Raw genomic sequence first — 18,405 nt, forward strand, 5'->3', positions numbered from 1 at the left:
TCCAAAAACAGTAAAACAAATGTGTATTCTTAATACTGGAATTCTTGTCTTTGTTTATTAGTATAGTTAACAACATGCAAGCAAACACTAAACATTTTACTAGAACCTACTAGTTTTAAATTAATGATAATTTGGTAAAAGCTGAGTTAAAAATTGCTTTCAGACTATCGAAAAGAAAGTGATTTCTGTAAAATATTAATATATATATACATGGAGAGATTTCTTAAAGACTTGCATCTTTTTTACTATCTTATTATTTTTGTACTGGGGTACATCGTGTACCAGGGGTACAATATTTCATAGTTGAATTCACCCCTTCCATTATTTTCCTTTACCCCCCCATCCAAGATTTGCATCTTCTTAAGTGATTTTTTTTTCTAGGTGTTTTAGCAGCATTAATTTCAGACAACAAATGTGTGAGTTTAAAATTTACGACCTGAGGCACGGATCAAGTGGCAGAGTGCCTGCCTAACAAGCTTGAAGCCCTGAGTTAAAACCCCAGTACCACCAAAAAACAAAACAAACACTTGGGAAATTTACAATGACCTTCATCTATGAAAAGCGGGTCTAAGGGCCAGTTCTATAGACCTGCACAGCAGCCCCTGTCCATGTTCCCACTCTCCCAGGGCCTTTAATGGTGTTCATGTTTGGATCGGCGAGACTTTTGGTCTTGACCGTAGTTGAGATGGGATGAGTGAAGCCAGTCTACACTGGTCCTGTAGACGTGGAATGCCCTCAGTGAGCAGAATAACTGTAAAGTTTCTTCTTCTCTGGGAATTCACCACTAGAGTTACACAACTATACTGCAGTGAGCTTGGGCCATTGGACCTCACTGCTATACTTCAGAAGAATTTGAGGCTGTGTCAGATATGGGAGGCCCTTTAAGACGAAAGACAGCCTAGTTTACAGTTTGACCTTCTTCTTTCTCTAGTCTGGTCTCCGTACTATAGAAGCAGAGCACACAGGGCCTCTTAAAAGGTGGTGTTATTGATGTGTGGGACTCATAAGCAAGCAGATACTATTGGAAGACTGCAAGACAACTGAAGGGTCAAGAGTTGACATGAAGGACCATTTATCTAAATCTGAATTTTGAAGCTGTACTGGTGAGGGAGGAGGTGTAGAGGGGTTCTGGGAGCTCCCACTTTGACATTAGGCAGAGCTGCTTGACTGACTTTTCTGTAGGGTTCAGTGACCTAAAACTGTTTGAAAACCACTGAACTAAAAAGGTCACACATTTGTCTTCTGGTCTAGACAGAATATATATGCACATGAGGATGAACATCTGAGTATGGCCCTCTCTCATGTTGTTTGTTCCAGATAAGGTTTAGGCAAAGAAATAACAAACTTGTAAATCAGAGTAATCATGCTCAGTCCGAATCCCAGCCCAGCTGTCTCCTGCTCTGAGCAACCTAATGGGAAATTAGTGGTGTAGACTCACACAGCATGGGCTCAAGGAGAGCACAGAAAGTGATTCTCTAAATTGGGTTTAACGCCTCAGAGGCCTGCCACCAATCTGTTGGCCTACTGTTCCCTTGGCCTCTGTGATTTCTAAAAATAGCAGGCATGGGATTTCCCCAGAGTTAGAAAGCTGCCCTGACTCATCCCACAGAGGCCTGGCAGCAACTCTTGGCCCAGTCGACAGCAGGCAGCTGCACTGCCCAGCGTCTCTGAGGGGTGTAGTGGTAGCTCCAGGCTTCCCAGCAGGTCTCAGAAAGGGAACCATGAAGCAGGGTCACATGCATCAGGAAAAGCCACATAACAGTTCTCCAAAAAGCAGCACTCATGATAAAGAAAAAAGCTTTACATGGTCTTTTTGAAAACTGAATGTAAAAATATCAAATTAAATGAATAATTATAGACTTCTGGCATATTCAAGAATTATATTCAGTGTTATTTATAAATACTATATTCTTTATCACCAAGAATCTCTTCTTCATAATTCACTCTGCATGACTGTTTCTAAGGGTGGGGGAAAATGTCACATGATTAAGTCACAATTTATCTGTGTAAGAGAAGAAATATATTTGTATAAACAGGAAATTTATCTGCATGGAAGAGAATAAATAGATCGTAATTTAGAAGATTCTAGATAGGCTATGCATTAAATAAATCTAACAATATCATAAGCAGAACAAATGACAGTGTAGGAGATAAGTAAAGAGCTTTCTGTGACTAGGGCAGTGGAGAACTAAATCCTTAAGAAGAGATGACCACACTCTGGACAACTCTTGAAAACTCATTTGGACTTCTCTAATATCGAGTGTCTCTTAACATTAAAGGGGCTGCATAAAAAAATGAAGTCATCAAGATTGCAGGTGCTTGTTACATAGTTTTATTTTTCCACTATTAAACAGGGATTTAATTTTACAGATTCATGTATTTTATTGAAATACATTTGAGGACATGCATAGTATAATTACTCTTACAGACTTTAAATCTTTGTAGAGTCCAAAAGTATTTTCTTGTCCTTTTAAAGTAAGAATTCAGATAACCAACCTTTTCGTATTATTATAAGAGCTAAGGTTTTAATATTTTATAAATTCTTACTATGTGTTTGGAGTGTGTTGAGCACTTTAGAAACATAGTTTTCTTTAGCTTACATAAAATTTATGAAGTAAATTCAAAGTACTGTAAGTCCCCAGACCTCTACAGATAAGCTTTGCCAGGCGCCGGTGGCTCATGCCTATAATCCTAGCTGATCAGGAGGATTGCAGTTCAAAGCCAGCCTGGCAAAACAGCTCAAGAGACCCTATCTTGAAAAAACCCATCACAAAAAAAAGGACTGGTAGAGTGGTTCAAAGTGTAGGCCCTGAGTTCAAACCCAGTACCACAGGAAAAAAAGATAAGCTTCTGCTGAAAGTGTAGAGACAAATACAAAAACCTACTTACTTTCCTGTTGTGAGAATTCAATGTTATAATTCTCCTACATCTCTCAGCTTGGCCTGCCTCATAGTAACTATTTTTAATTCACTTGTATTTTAGAAATAGTATTACATACAAAGATAATTTTTATCTTAATAGAAAAACCAGAGTAGAGGAAATAGGGTTAGTATTTCAAGAGTAATACTTCAAAAACTGAAATATTTTTATATTAGAGTTTCTTATGTTGAGAGTCTGAATTTGACATTGGGAGTTGTTGAAGCATTAATTTTGAAATGTTTAAAGAAGAATTTGGTGAAACCTGGAGAGGAAAAACTAAATCTTTAACAATGCAAGATGGGGAATTGTATGAGAATTTCATAACTTTTCTAGAATAGTTACAGAATAATCAAAATAGAGAGTTGCTCTGAGTTTTAGGATTCTTACTGAGAATATAATCAGTATTTATTGTAAGAAAACATAATGATGTTAGCATGCTCCAAACAACGTCAGTAATAATATAAATTAAAAATGCAGATTTAGTTTTTCTTTTTGGGAGGACCAAATCCTGTAATTATAAAATTGCCTGATTGCACCTTGGATTTTATTATACTGTAGACCAAGATCTGTTTTTAGATACATCACCTGCTATCTGTTATACAGAAAACCTTTGACGTTGGTACAGTTGTTACTAGTATCTGTGGGGGGACTGTTTCCTGTACTCCGGTGAATACCAAAATCTGAGGATGCTCAAATCTCTTAGAGAAAATGGCCCAGAATCTGCATAGAACTTACACACATCCTCCTATGTACTTAAGTCATCTCAGGATTACTAATAACACCTAATGCAATGCAAATACTACGTAAATAGTTGTTATAGTTTGTGTAGGGAAAGAGGGTAAGACAAAAAGTTTGTACATGTTCATACAGACAGTTTTTCTCAAAGAATATTTTGTTTAATTCAAGGAAGTGAAACCTGTGGATATGGAGGTTGGACTGTTTTCATATGCTCCTTTCAGCCAGGATTATATAAATCTCAGCAAATCTCAAATTGTGCTTTTGTTTCCCTTTTAAAAGACTACTTTATTGAAGATATGAATACCCCCCCTTTTTTTTTTTACCAAACTTAGACTTCCCGTTGCCATATCAAGCAGAATTCTTCGTTAAAAATATGAATGTGGAAGAGATGTTGGCGAGTGAGGTTCTTGGAGACTTTCTGGGGGCGGTGAAAAATGTGTGGCAGCCCGAGCGCCTGAATGCCATAAACATCACATCAGCCCTGGATAGGGGTGGCAGGGTGCCACTTCCCATTAATGACATGAAGGAAGGGTAAGTGGACTTCTGTCTCCCTGCCTTAAATATGGATTTTTAAGTATGGTGATCTTATCACACTTACTATAGATGGAAGATGGACCATTGCATTTTTTAAAATAAGAAATAGATATTATAAAGATATGAGCATACTAGCAATTTCCTATATTGACAAAGAGGTGGTGTTAATGATTCTTTAAACCCCGAGTCCCAGGTCTGGTGAAATCTAATTGCAGATCAGGATCAGCATCATAAATTATAGTACTAATCTGTTGTACTGTTCAGTGAGAAGCTGATTTTTTAGGGCCATGAATTTCAAAGGAAATTGATGCCTCTGTTATCGTCTGTGGAAGGGCGCACCGACTGCTGTAACTTTATTCTAGGAAACTATTTCTTTGCCTTTGACATTCTTTCCACCATGTGTCGGTGACTGATGGCTGAAGTGGATTTGAAACCCATTCCTGTGACACGAGAGCCCAAAGCCTGGCCTTGTCACTCACAGGCTGGGTGACAGTGACACTGGGCAAATGTTGAAACCCTCTGTGCCTCAGTTTCCTCTTCTGTTGCAGGTGGGGTGACACACTCCCTCAGGGTCTTTATAATGATTAAATGAGACCATGCATTTGAAAGAGATTTCTCAGTGCCAAATAGTAGAGAGTACAACCAGTGTTCTCATAGAAGTCAGTACACACTCTGGCCTGTATCAAGTCAGTGCCAGTATCAAGCCAAACTTTCATATTTAATGTCTATCTGTAGCTTGAAGCAGAATTGCTTTCCCCCCAATCCTATAAAAGTATAGTATGTGGAATAAATCTTATTTTGCACAGCATGTCTCCTACCTAACTCCTCCTTCATCCATAATCCTGCTAACACTTTTATACAGGTGATACCTGGAATTAACTAGGATACCTGGATTAGTAAGAATTAGATTTCAGGGCAGCTTTAAAGGAGAACTTTGTAGGAAATAACAGGAAAGATCACAAATACACCCGGGGAAGTCTAGGGGAATAGACCAAAGAGGGCTGAGGAAAAGCAGTGATCTGTAAAGTCCAACTTAAAAATTTCAGAATTAAGTTTTATCTTTTATGTTATAGCAATGGATTTTGAAGTCAGTCAAGCACACCCAGAAGTGCTTTGAGGAAAACAGTTGGTTTATCTCTTGTCTATGCGCCAGTTGGCTTTCTGTACAGAAACATAACTCTAGAGCTTAAATGTTCACCACAGAGTTGCAATATGGATCTCTTTCCCACTGAGTAATTTAAAAAAGCAGAACTAGGGAACAAGGTGAACAGGGGATCTCCCTGAAAGTATTCTCCAAATACAGTGTTTTTGACAGTTTTCTTAATGTGTTTCAAGGTGATTGTTAACAACCAAAAGAAGCTGGAGGAAACAGCATGGTGACCAAGCTCTGGTAGAAGTTTCCATAGTTATACTACTTTCTTTGGAACTCATTCCTTCTCCAATCAGTAGTACATGTCCCAGTTTCAGAGCCTGAACTAAATTCAATTGAACTAAGCAACTCAAAACCAAACTCTGACCTAAAGCACTGCTTTCTAGATATGTCTAGCCTGAGAATCACCAGTAAAGCGATATTAAGAATGCAGATGGGTCGCTAGCCTCTGATAGCCCCTAGAGTTTCTGAATCTTTGAGCCTAGGGCTGGACCTAGCATGTGACTCTAAATTAAGAACAGAACTTTTGTCCTCAAGTACTTGTTGAGCGTTCAATCATTAGCTGACTGACCCCCAACACCTGCTGGAGGCGGCATTTGCTGTCAGCTATTTGAGAGAGTCAGTCCTGTGGCATTTATTTAGACTCTTATGTCAGATCCCTTCCCAACTTGAAATGCTTTCCGTGAGTTTTAATTTAATGTTAAGCCTTAACCTTTACAAAGTATTCATATGAGAAGTCTTTTAAAATAGCATTTCTGTAAATTGTACCCAATGCCACCTCTGTTATCCCAGTGTCCCTATACAAACCCCAATGAAATAGGATGCTACTTGAATTACAATTCCAGAAGAAAAGATTGTCTGTCCTTGGGAGTGATTTTAGGTGTTTTCTTTGTTGTCATACAAAGTCATGGTAACAAAAACGTTTTTAAGTCCTGTCACCTTAAATTTAGATGTAAATTCTGTGCTTCTCTCATCTGTGTGCCTTCCTACCTTTTCAGTGATATATATTATAGTTTTAATTCACTTAATACACTTTTTTCCCTGTGTTTCCTTTTTAAAATATCATTGACTATAAATACTTTCAAGAATGAAATATTGAAAAGATCAAGAGGTAGGATTTGTGTGGGGGAATGGCCCAAGTGTAGAACACCTGCCTAGCAAGCATGAGGCCATTAGTTCAAATCCCAGTACTGCTTTAAAAAAAAAGATAGGATAAGAGATAGCCAAGTAACTACATCTCTTGATTTTCTAAAATTTTATTTAAACAAAATACTTCAGAAGTATTTATTAAGCATGTTTTCTGCTTACTATTAGCATAGGTCTTCCTCCCAGAAATTACTTACTTTTACTCATGGTAACCACAGTCTACTAACTGCATATCTTTCCATATTTTGTCTGTGTAGTCAAATAGACACCAGGTGACTCAGAGTAGCTTTCAGTGGTAGACCCTCATAGTATACTTACAGTCTACAACACCATTAAGTGTCAGTCACCAAGAACCCATTCTGCAGCATCCCAGCACCTGCTCCTTCTTGATGAGTATTTTCATATCTCTGTAGAACTCACTGACAGCTTTCAAACTTCTCCTAAATCAAACAGAAAACAATTATAAAGATTTACTTCAAAGTGAGTAAGCTTCTGCAAAGGAAGCCTGAGCCCTCTGAAAAGATTCATTTTCACTTGCCAAACTCATAACCCCAAGGCAACTGTGCTCTCTGGGCATGGACTTGGTGTTGCTTTTTCTCCTGACACTCAGCCAGAAGCTAAGGACGCGCGGATGTCTTTAGCCCAGGATAAATCTGGGGGAAAGAAGAGTAGGCTCCTCTTTCATGCCAGGCGTGTTGTGGCTGCCAAGCGCAGGTGAATGATGTGGTGTAAATGGTGGCTGTGATGGGAACGATGGGGTGTGAGGATTAAAGAATAGACTCACTTTTCATTAGAGATTGTCAAAGCTACCACTAGTTCCTCTGGTTACCAAACCATGTGAATCTAGCCTCAATTCACAACAGAGCATCCTAGTTTATTCTGTGTACCTTTTCACAAACTACCCCTTCTAATTAGCTGTTGATTTTTGTCCTATATCACAATATTCAGTGAGAAACTATACTTGAGGAAGAGAATGTCATCAATGGCTGCCCAGTGTTGATGTGCTGGAAAGTCATGATCCTGGGCCAGTTTGTTGAGTTCTTAAATTATCTTCATCTTTTGATAACTTGTAGAATTGCCTTTTGTTTTTAAATAATACCCCTTTCCTGTTGCTACACAAATATCCTTTCTTCTTATATAATAATGGTAGTGTGGGATAGCAGCCTTTTCAGAAAATGCCTTTAAAACAAAAATTGGAAACCAATATCAGGCCATTTTTATAAGTTCTGCAAAATTAAATTAAGTCAGGTAGCTAGGTGGTTAATATTTATTCTAAGTTCTGTCATTGTTTTCCTTAATTTAACACTAAGTATTTTTATGGGAGAATATGCTGGTCTCTGGGGCACAGTGATTTAAAAAATACAGTCTATTCTCATAGTCTCCTAGGGGCTAGGCAAGCAATGAGATAATTAAAATCAGTGTTGTGAGTTCCACAATTGAGGTATTCGTGAGGGCTCTTTCTTTGCTTCATGCCTCTGACTGGAAAAGTTTTGTAGAGAAAGTGAAGCCAGATCTGAGTTGAAGCTATGAGTGTAAATTATCCTGCTGAGAAAATGGGAAGGAGAATGCTAGAGAGACTTAATACTTGGGCAAAAGCCTCTGGGTATAAAAGAACATGGTAGAGGGGTAGGTGTGGTAGTGCATGTCTATAATCCCTGCTACTTAGGAGGTAGAGATAGGAGGATCAAAGGTGGAGGAAGTTAGTGAGACCCTAGCTGAAAAACAAAATAAAAGCAAAAGGACTTTTGGGTGGCTCAAGTGGTAGAGCCAAGGGCAAAGTCCTGGATCAGTCTCCAATACCACCAAAAAAAAAAAAAAAAAAAAGGGAGAGAGAGAGAGAGAGGACATTGGGTATTTGAGAACCTACTTTGTATGGAAGTGGAGCAAAGGGATCCTGGAGTGAAAGTTAAAAGGGGACAAAGATAAGACCATGTAAGGCCTTGTAAACCAGAAAAGGTTGTGTGGATTTAATCCTGAAGCATCAGGGACCTTTGCAGAAGATGCTTGATATTAAATATTCATCTTGGACAGGTCTCACTGATTGTAGACTAAGGGGAAGACAGAATAGACACAGTGCTGCATAGAGATAGGTACTAGGTTTTTTACCTATCTTTTTGACCAAAATAGTATACATGTTCCCTTTCAGGGGAACACAAATGAGAAGAGCATGAACACACGAGCAAATTCTTACAGAATTTAAAGCCATTAAATCCTTTAGTGTCTGAGGAGTAGCCACACCCCTTCCTTCAATGATGAAATCTGTGACATTTTTTTTCTATTCTGATTTGTATATAAGGAAGTTTAGTGCCAAACTCAGTGTGCTGGATAACAATGGAACTACTAATCCTATCAATCCTTCAGTTATTCAGTCATTTGTTTGATTATATAAATTTTGTTATAATCTCATGAATCTTAAATTCTTTATTTTTTGTCTTATTGTTGATTGATCAATTACAGATCTGTTTAGAAAAAAAGAGTGGGGGGATAGGCAAGAAGTGTGTTGCCGCTCTTGAGAGCCTTGGGTTTCAAGGCTGACATGTAACATACATGGAGACATTCTTTCCAAGATGTCTTATACGTCATATAGGCACAAAATAAAGAATGAAATGTATTCATGAGTTGAACAGTTGGGGGAAACAAATATAATCATTGAGTTGTCTCTGGCTGCTGCTGAAAAGGCAGAGTGTTGACTTAAATTATTTACCTGTTACTTGGTTCTTCACAGTCTGTGTTCAAAGGCCTCTATAAATATGTTCCACCCCCAAAGAATGGAAATTGGATTGTTCAGATTGGAGGAAAAAATTCTTCACAAGAAAGTGCTCTGTCTGCTGCACACTGATACCTAACGTTGAAGCGCCATGTGTTGTTAACATTCAATGGGAGGTGTGTGCTTAGTATGCTTAGCCCTTCTCATCTGCTTACAAACATCTGAAGCTTTGAAAATGTACTAAGCTCACAAGGATAAAAGACATCCTCATTTCACATAGTAAAAAATTTGTTATTTCTGCATATTGAAAAACTAGCAAAAAGGAAAACATTTTATGAAAACATAATTTTAACATGTATAGAAGAGAGTTAGAGCTATGGCCTCACACAGAATTATATATTAAAAAGAACCAACATGTTCAAACTTACTGATTCTACAAAAGAAACAATAAATACACTTTTTTTAACCAATAAGACAAATCCATTATCTACTACTCTCGACAAGATCCCTGCTCTGTTTGTGTTTATAACTAGCACAATGCTATTCGTTTATTTAGCAGTTAGGCTTCCTGAGGACAGTGGCAAAGACTGGGCTTAAGGGTGACTAAAGGACTGTTGCTTCACCCCTGTGGAAGGTGATGGCGAGTAGAGATAGAGTTGTAGAGTGAGAGGGAACAAAGTGACACATGTGCGTGAGTTATTTCAGGGTAGATGTCAGAGGCTGGTGATGGATTGAACTGTTGAGAGGAGGAGCAGAGTCAAAGATGAGGGTGCGTGAGTTCATGCTTGAGCATCTGGGGATACCAGTCACTTGGGAGAAGGAGATGGAAGGAACAGGTGGAGGTGGGGTGGGGTGAAGATGAGCTCAGCTTGGAACATAGTAAGTTCGAGAAGTTTATGGATCATCCAAGCAGAGATGAAAGTAATTTGGCAGTGTATGTCAACTAACATAAAAATGTTTCCACTTCTAGGCACCTCTTTTTAAGATAGTAACATTAAAGAATAAGCTCAGAGATAGTCATTGCAATATTATTTATAACATCAAAAAATTGGAAGCACCTCCATGTCCAACGCTGAAATAATTGCTGAATAAATCATGTGCACTTAAAAAATTATATTGCCATAAAACTATAATTACAGAGACTACAATATGGAAAATGCTTATGATGCATTAAGTGGAGAAGCAGGATATAAAATTATATTTTAGAGATGATTGCAATTAGGTTAAAATATATGCATTTGAAAAATATTCTGAAAGGTACATTGGAAAATGAAAATAGTTATCTTGGTAATATAAATGAGTTCTGTTTTTATATTCCAAGTTTTCTGTAATGTTGTTATATTGCTTTTATAATTTAAGGAAAAAAAACACATTTCAAAGCACCAAAAACTCTTAAGTCCATTTATGTTATCTTTAATAATTTAATTTAAAAATCTTACTAATTACAAATGCAAATCACTGTCATGTTTAAGCAAGAGGGCTGTTAGGAGTTGTAGGAAACATCCATTTGTCTCTATATTTACAAACATTTTTAAATTATCAGGAAAAAATATGGTATAGGCCAGGTGATTAATGAGGGGATGGAAACTGGTTTTATGTGAAGCTTGAAGGTAACTTGTTTTAAATGGAATATGTCTGTATTCACTGAACATCTAAATACTTTTCCAGTGAATTCTTTTATCTATTTTTGTTCTAAATTTTTAATTTTATGTTTACTTTCAGTCTGTTATTTACTATTTGTTTCCCACAAGTACACAGCTTTTTTTTTAATGTTCTTTCAAATGAAACTTAAGTAATAAAATTGACATAAAGAACAAATGTGCTGGGTGTCTGTGACTCATGCCTGTAATCCTAGCTACTCAGGAGGCAGAGATGAGGAGGATAGTGGTTCACAGCCAGCCCAGGGAAATAGTTCATGAGACCCTATCTCGAAAATACCTAACAAAAAAAGGCTGGTGGAGTAGCTCAAGGTGTAGGCCCTGAATTCAAGCCCCAGTTACTGCAAAAAAAAAAAAAAGAAGAACAAATGAATTTGTGTGCTGAGCATGGTGGTAAATACCTGTTATCCCAGAAACTCAGGAGGCAGAGACATTAGGATTGTGGTGAGATTTTATCTGAAAACCAAACTAAAAGCAAAAGGACTAGGGTCACGGCTCAAGAGGTAGAGTACTTACCGAGGAAGTATGAAGTCCTGGGTTCAATTCCCAGTACCGAAAACAAAAAAAATTGTGTAATTGTGTCATATAGTTGTCATCTTAGGCTTTGCTGTGGCTTCATACTTTCAGTGACATAGCTTTGAATTTTTGTGCTATGCTTTCATTTCATCACACTTTTTATAATAATCTTCATTAATCTGTAAGTCACATATCATACAGTTCATATATTTAAAATGTACAGTTTTATTGTTTTTAGGAAATTTACAAACTGCACAGCCATTATCATAGTGAATTTTAATACGTTTTTGTCATCTCAGACTTCTTCACCTTTGTACCCATCACCACCACCACCTCAAGCCTTTGGTGACCACTAACCTACTTGATTCTCTGTAAATTTGCCTATTTTAGACATTCCATATAAATAAAATCATGCAATATGTACTCACTGTGACTGGCTTTCTACATTTAGTGTAACATTTTCAAGTTTCATCCATGTTACAGAATAAATTGGTGTATAGTTTCCTTTTATTTCTAAACAGCATTATATTGTATAGATTTTACTACCTTTTATTTATCCATTCATAAACTGATAAGCACTTGGGTTTTTCTACTTCTTGACTATTTTGAATAATATTGCTATGAATGCTCACGTGTAAGTTTTTACATAGACATGTATTTTCATCTCTCTTAGTATAGCCCTAGGAATAGAATTCCTGAGTCACCTGATACCTCTGTATTTAACCTTTTGAGGAACTGCCAGACTGTGTTCCCAAGCAGTTGTACCATTTTACATTCCCATCAGCACATTAGTAGGAAAGGTTCCAATTCCTCTACAAACTCACCAGCGCTATTACCTGTCTCTGTATTTATAGCCATCCTGGCGGGAATGGGGTGGTATCTCATTTTGTAACTTCTGGTTCCCTAGTGGTCAACAATGTTGAACCCCTCTCCATGTACTTTTGTATCTCTTCTGTGGAGGTACGTCTGTTAGATCCTTTGCCATTCTTAATCAGATTATTTGTCTTTTTTAGGTTGTGAGAGTCCTTTACACTTTCTAGATGCAAGTCCTTTATCAGATGCATGATTTGTAAATATTTCTCCCATTCTGTGGGTTATCTTCACTTCCTTGATGTTGTTCTTTGAAGCATGAAATGTTCTAGTTTTGATAAAGTTCAGCTTATCTAGTTTTTCCTATTCCTGCTCTAGCTTTTGATGTCAGAGCTAAGAAACCATTGCCTAATCCAAGGCCACAAAGATTTATGCCTGTTCCTTTCTCAGACTTAAATAGTTTTAACTCTTATATTTCAATCATTGATACATATATTTTTAAGTAGATTGTCTTTAGAAAATTTTTAGGTTTTTCAGAAAAATTAAACAGAAAAAGCAAAGATTTTTCATAGACATCCTGTCCCCACACAGGCATGGCCTCACCTCATTTCAGCATCCTCCACCAGAGTGGTACATGTGTAATGGCTGATAGGCCTGCATTGATACACGATCACACAAACTCCATACTTTACACTATGGTTCAGTCTTGGTGTTGTGGATTGTATGAGTTTGGGCAAATGCATAATGAATGGCATATACACACCTTTATAGCATCAGACAGATTAGTTTCACTTTCCTAAAAATCATGTGTGCCCTCTCATCTTTCCTTTCCTTTTCTCCTCTCCCCAGCAACCATTTCTCTTTTTACTGTCTTACAGTTTGCTTTATCCAGAATGACATATAGTTAGAATCATACATTGTATACCCTTTTCAGACTATCTTCTTTTACTTCATAATAGGCATTTAAGTTTCTTCCATGTCTTTTCATGGCCTGCTAGCTCATTCCTTATTGGTGCTGAATAATATTTCATTTTCTGGATGTATCAAAATTTGTTTACTATTCACTGTAAATAATTCATTTTGGTTGCTAAGTTTGGCAATTATAAATAAAGTAGCTGTAGACAGCTATTTGAAGGTTTTTGTGTGGACATCCTTTGGGAACTGACACACTAAGGAGACAGACACTGATCATAGGTAAGAATATGTTTAGCTTTCTAAGAAACTGCCAGGTTGTCTTCCAAAGTGACTGCTCCATTTTGCATTCCCACCAGTACTGAAGGAAAACTTCAATTGCCCCACATTTCTTGCCAGTGTCTGGTGTTAACAGTGATCTATAGTTGGGTGATTACAATGTATGTTCCATGGTATTCATTGTTTTAGTTTGCATTTCCTTAATGATGTGATATGCAGCATCTTGTCATGTTTACTGCCATCTGTATGTCTTCTTTGGTGAGGTACCTGTTACGGTCCTTGGTTCACTTTTAAATCATACTTTTTTGTTTACTTATGGCTTAAGAGTTCTTTGTATATTTTGGATAATGGTATTTTATTAGATACATGTTTTGCACACATTTTCTCTTGGACCGTGGCTTGCCTTTTTCATTCTCCTGACACTATACAGCAGAAATTTTAATTTTAGTAAAATCTACCTTATCAATTCTTTTGTTTCATGAACTGTGCCTTCGGTGTTGTGTCTAAAAATTCATCTAGTTTTTTTCTATGTTATCCTCTATGAGTTTTATAGTTTTTCATTTTATATTTAGATTTGTGATCCATTTTGAGTAAATATTTGTAAAATGTGCAAGATTTGTATGCAGATTCATTTTTTTTGCATGCATACATTCAGTTGTTCCAGCACCATTTGTCTTTTCTCCTTTTCAAAGACCAGCATATTTCTGGGCTGTCTGTTCTGTTTCATTAATCTGTTTGTCTGTTCCTTCATGAGTATCACATTGTCTTGATTATTGTAGCTTTCCAGTCAGTTGAGGTGGGGAAGATGAGTGTCTTCTTGACTTTGTTCTTTTGTTGCAATATTGTGTTGGATTTCAAGGTTTTTTGCCTCTTCACAAAAATTTCAGAATCAGTTGATCACTGTCCATAAAACAATTTTTGGGATTTTGTTTGGTATTTACTGTTGATTAATTTGAAAAGAACTGACATTTTGACAGTAATGAGTCTTCCCATCCATGAACCTGAACTTTCTCTTTATTTCTCTGATTTAGTTCATCAGAGTTTTATAGTTTTCCTTTTGTATATTTTGCACATATTTTGTTAGATTTATACTTAAGTATTTCTTTTTTTGGGTGCTAATGTAAATGCTGTAGTGTTTTTTTTTAATTTCAAATTCCACTTGTTCATGCATAAAAAATGGTAGACTTTTGTACATCAACTTTTGTATCCTGCAATCTTAACTATAATGGATTATTAGTTTAAAGAGGGTTTTTTTGCCCATTATTTTGCATCATATCATCTGTGAACAAAGACACTTTAATTTCTTCCTTCCAAAAAATCTATATACCTTCTGTTTGCTTTAGTTCTCCTATCTCATTAGCTAGACCTTCAGTAGAGGGTTTAAAATTCATGATAAGAGGTAATACCTGTGACTTTTTGGTGCTATTAGTGGAAAAGCTCTGAGTTTCTCACTGTTTATATAATGTTAGTTGTCATTTGTTTTGTTGTTGTTGATAATCTGTATTAAATTGAGGAAGTTCCCCCTCTATTACTTGCTTAATAAACGTTTTATCATGCATGGGTATTAGATTTTTATCAAATGCTTTTCCTTATCTATTAGTAAGGTCATGTGTAGCCCATTGATGTGACATATTAATTTATTTTCAAATGATAAAGTAGCCTTGCATAACTAGGATAAATCCTTCTTAGCCATCATTTATTCTTTTATACATTTCTTTTGTACAATTTCTTTTATACATTTTGGATTCAACAACTTCTAATATTTTGTTGAGAATTTCGCACCTTTTTCATAAGGGATATTGATCTTTAATTTTCTTGTAATATCATTGTCTCATTTTATTATTAAGAGGCAGGCCTCCTAGGATGATACATCTTTTGATTTCTGTCTTTTGAGAGAAATTGTAGAGAATTGGTACAATTTCTTCCTTAAGTGTGTGGAAAAATCCAACTGTGCAGGCCTGGTGTTTTCTATTTTGAAGGTTATTAATTATCTATTCAATTTCTTTATTAGATAGAGGCCTGGATATATTGTCTGTTTCTTATTATGTGAATTTTGGCAGATTGTTTCTCTAAAATAATTGTTCTATTTGATTTATGTTATCAAATTTGTGTTCATAGTGTTGTTCATAGTATTCCTTGATTATCTTTCAATGTCTCACTGATGACGTACTTTTTCTGATACTAGTAATTTATATCCTCTCTCTTTTCCTATCTCATTATCAGATTTCTTTTTCTCAAAGAGCCAGCTTTGACATTTTTCCTCTTCTAATTTTCTGTTTTCAGTTTCATTGACTTCTCTAGTTTTATTGCTTCTTTTCTTCTGTATCCTTTAGACTTAATTTGCAGCCCTTTTTCTAGTTGTCTAAGGTGGTTGTTTTTTTAGAACTTCTTTTCCTAACATGTGCATCCAGTGGCATAACTTTCCCTCTAAGCACTGCTTTTGCTATATCCTACAATTTTTATAAGATATGGTTTTATTTTCATATAGTTCAAAATATTAAATTGCTCTTGAGATTCTTCTTCAATCCATGTGTAATTTTAGAAGTATGTTGCTTAATATCTAAGTATTTTAGAATTTTATGTTTGATATTGATTTCTAGTTAATTCCACTGAGTAAACGTTACATGGTTTCTATTCTTTTAAATTTGTTAAGGTTTGGATCATATCATCTGTGAACAAAGACACTTTAATTTCTTCCTTCCAAAAAATCTATATACCTTCTATTTGCTTTAGTTCTCCTATCTCATTAGCTAGACCTTCAATAGAGGGTTTAAAATTCATGATTTATGGCCCAGAATGTTGGTGAATGTTCCATGTGATGTGGAAGAATGTTTTTTCTTATTGTTGGAAGTAGCCTATTGATGTGGGTTAACCTAATGGATGATGTTGTTGAGTTCAGCTATGTCCTTCTTTAGTAGATGTGCCCACTGTTGTTAGGAGGATACTCAAATCTCTAACTATAATAGCAGACACATCCATTTCTCCTTGAAGGTTTATCAACTTTTGTCTCATGTACTTTGACACTCTTAATAACCACATATGTGTTAAAGATACTTTTATATTTTGGAGACTTGATTCCTTTATCAGTGTACCCTTCTTTTTTCCTGACAAGCTTCCTTGCTAGAAAGTCTGCTTTATCTGAGATTAATATAGCTGTTCCTGCTGTGTGTGTGCATATGTGTGCTTGGGACTGAATCCAGTGCCTCATGAATACTGACACTTGCTCTACCACTATATCCCCAGCCTCCTTCCCAATTTCTTTTTATTAGTGTTAGCATAGCATATCTTTCTCCATTCATGTACTTTTACTATGTGTGTATTTATATTTAAAGTAGATATATTGTAGAAAACATGTAATTGGGTCTTTTTTTTAAAAAATCATTTCTATAGAAAGGGAAGGAAAATTGCCTAACACATTTTATGAAGCCAGTATTACACTTATCCCAAAACCAGGCAAAGACACTTCCAAAAAGGAGAACTATAGGACAGTCTCCTTAATGAACATTGATGCAAAAATCCTCAATAAAACAATGGCAAACCAAATTCAACAACACACAAAAGAGATCATTCACCACGACCAAGTAGGCTTCATCCCAGGAATGCAGGGGTAGTTCAACATATGAAGATCAATAAACGTAATAAACCACATTAACAGAAGCAATGACAAAAACCACTTAATCATCTCAATAGATGCAGAAAAAGCCTTTGATAAGATCCAACACCATTTCATGATAAAAGCTCTAAGAAAACTAGGAATAGAAGGAAAGTACCTCAATATTATAAAAGCTATATATGACAAACCTACAGCCAGCATTATACTTAATGGTGAAAAACTGAAACCATTCCCTCTAAAATCAGGAACTAGACAAGGATGCCCACTATCTCCACTCCTATTCAACATAGTACTGGAATTCCTAGCCAGAGCAATTAGGCAAGAAGAAGGAATAAAAGGAATACAAATAGGTAAAAAACTGTCAAAAAATCCCTATTTGCAGATAATATGATCCTATACCTTAAAGACCCAAAAAACTCTACTCAAAAGCTCCTTGACACCATCAATAGCTATAGCAAGGTAGCAGGATATAAAATCAAGATAGAAAAATCATTAGCATTTCTATACACTAATAATGAACAAACTAAGAAAGAATATATGAAAACAATTCCATTTACAATAGCCTCAAAAAAAAAATCAAATACGTAGGTGTAAACTTAACAAAGGATGTGAATGACCTCTACAAGGAAAAGTATAAACTTCTGAAGAAAGAGATTGAGGAAGATTATAGAAAGTGGAGAGATCTCCCATGTTCATGGATTGATAGAATCAACATAGTAAAAATGTTTATATTCCCAAAAGTATAAAAAAAACAAGTAATCAACATGTTTAATGCAATTCCCATCAAAATCCCAATGACATTTGTCAAAGGGATTGAAAAATCTACCGTTAAATTTATATGGAAACACAAGAGGCCACGAATAGCCAAGGCAATACTCAGTCAAAAGAACAATGCTGGAGGTATCACAATACCTGACTTCAAACTATATTACAAAGCAATAGCAATAAAAACAGCATGGTACTGTCACAAAAAAGACCAGTGGAACAGAATAGAGGACCCGGATATGAAGCCACACAACTATAACCAACTTGTCTTTGACATAGGTGGTAAAAATATACAATGGAGAAAAGACAGCCTCTTCAACAAAAACTGCTGGGAAAACTGGTTAGCAGTCTACAAAAAACTGAAACTAGGCCCATGTTTATCACCCTATACCAATATTAACTCAAAATGGATTAAGGACCTTAATATCAGACCCCAAAATCTAAAGTTGGTACACGAAAGAGTAGGAAATACTTTGGAACTAATAGGTATAGGCAAGAATTTTCTCAATGGAACCCCAGCAGCTCAGCAACTAAGAGATAGCATAGATAAATGGACTTCATAAAACTAAAAAGCTTCTGCTCAACAAAAGAAATGGTCTCTAAACTGAAGAAACCACCCACAGAGTGGGAGAAAATATTTGCCAGCTACACCTCAAAG

General features: G+C 36.1%; 1 protein-coding gene across 5 annotated transcripts in view; it reads left to right on the forward strand.

Moving 5' to 3' along the window:
- Sgce (sarcoglycan epsilon) overlaps window positions 1–18,405 on the forward strand; it is a 73,933-nt gene that overhangs the window by 33,280 nt on the left and 22,248 nt on the right. For all 5 annotated transcript variants that reach the window (XM_074064726.1, XM_074064725.1, XM_074064727.1 and 2 more), the window contains one exon: window positions 3,990–4,188. In XM_074064726.1, the coding sequence (XP_073920827.1) occupies window positions 3,990–4,188 (199 nt within the window). The remainder of the gene's footprint in view (window positions 1–3,989; window positions 4,189–18,405) is intronic.

The sequence above is a fragment of the Castor canadensis genome, chromosome 2, assembly GCF_047511655.1.
Source record: "Castor canadensis chromosome 2, mCasCan1.hap1v2, whole genome shotgun sequence".
Lineage (NCBI taxonomy): Eukaryota > Metazoa > Chordata > Mammalia > Rodentia > Castoridae > Castor > Castor canadensis.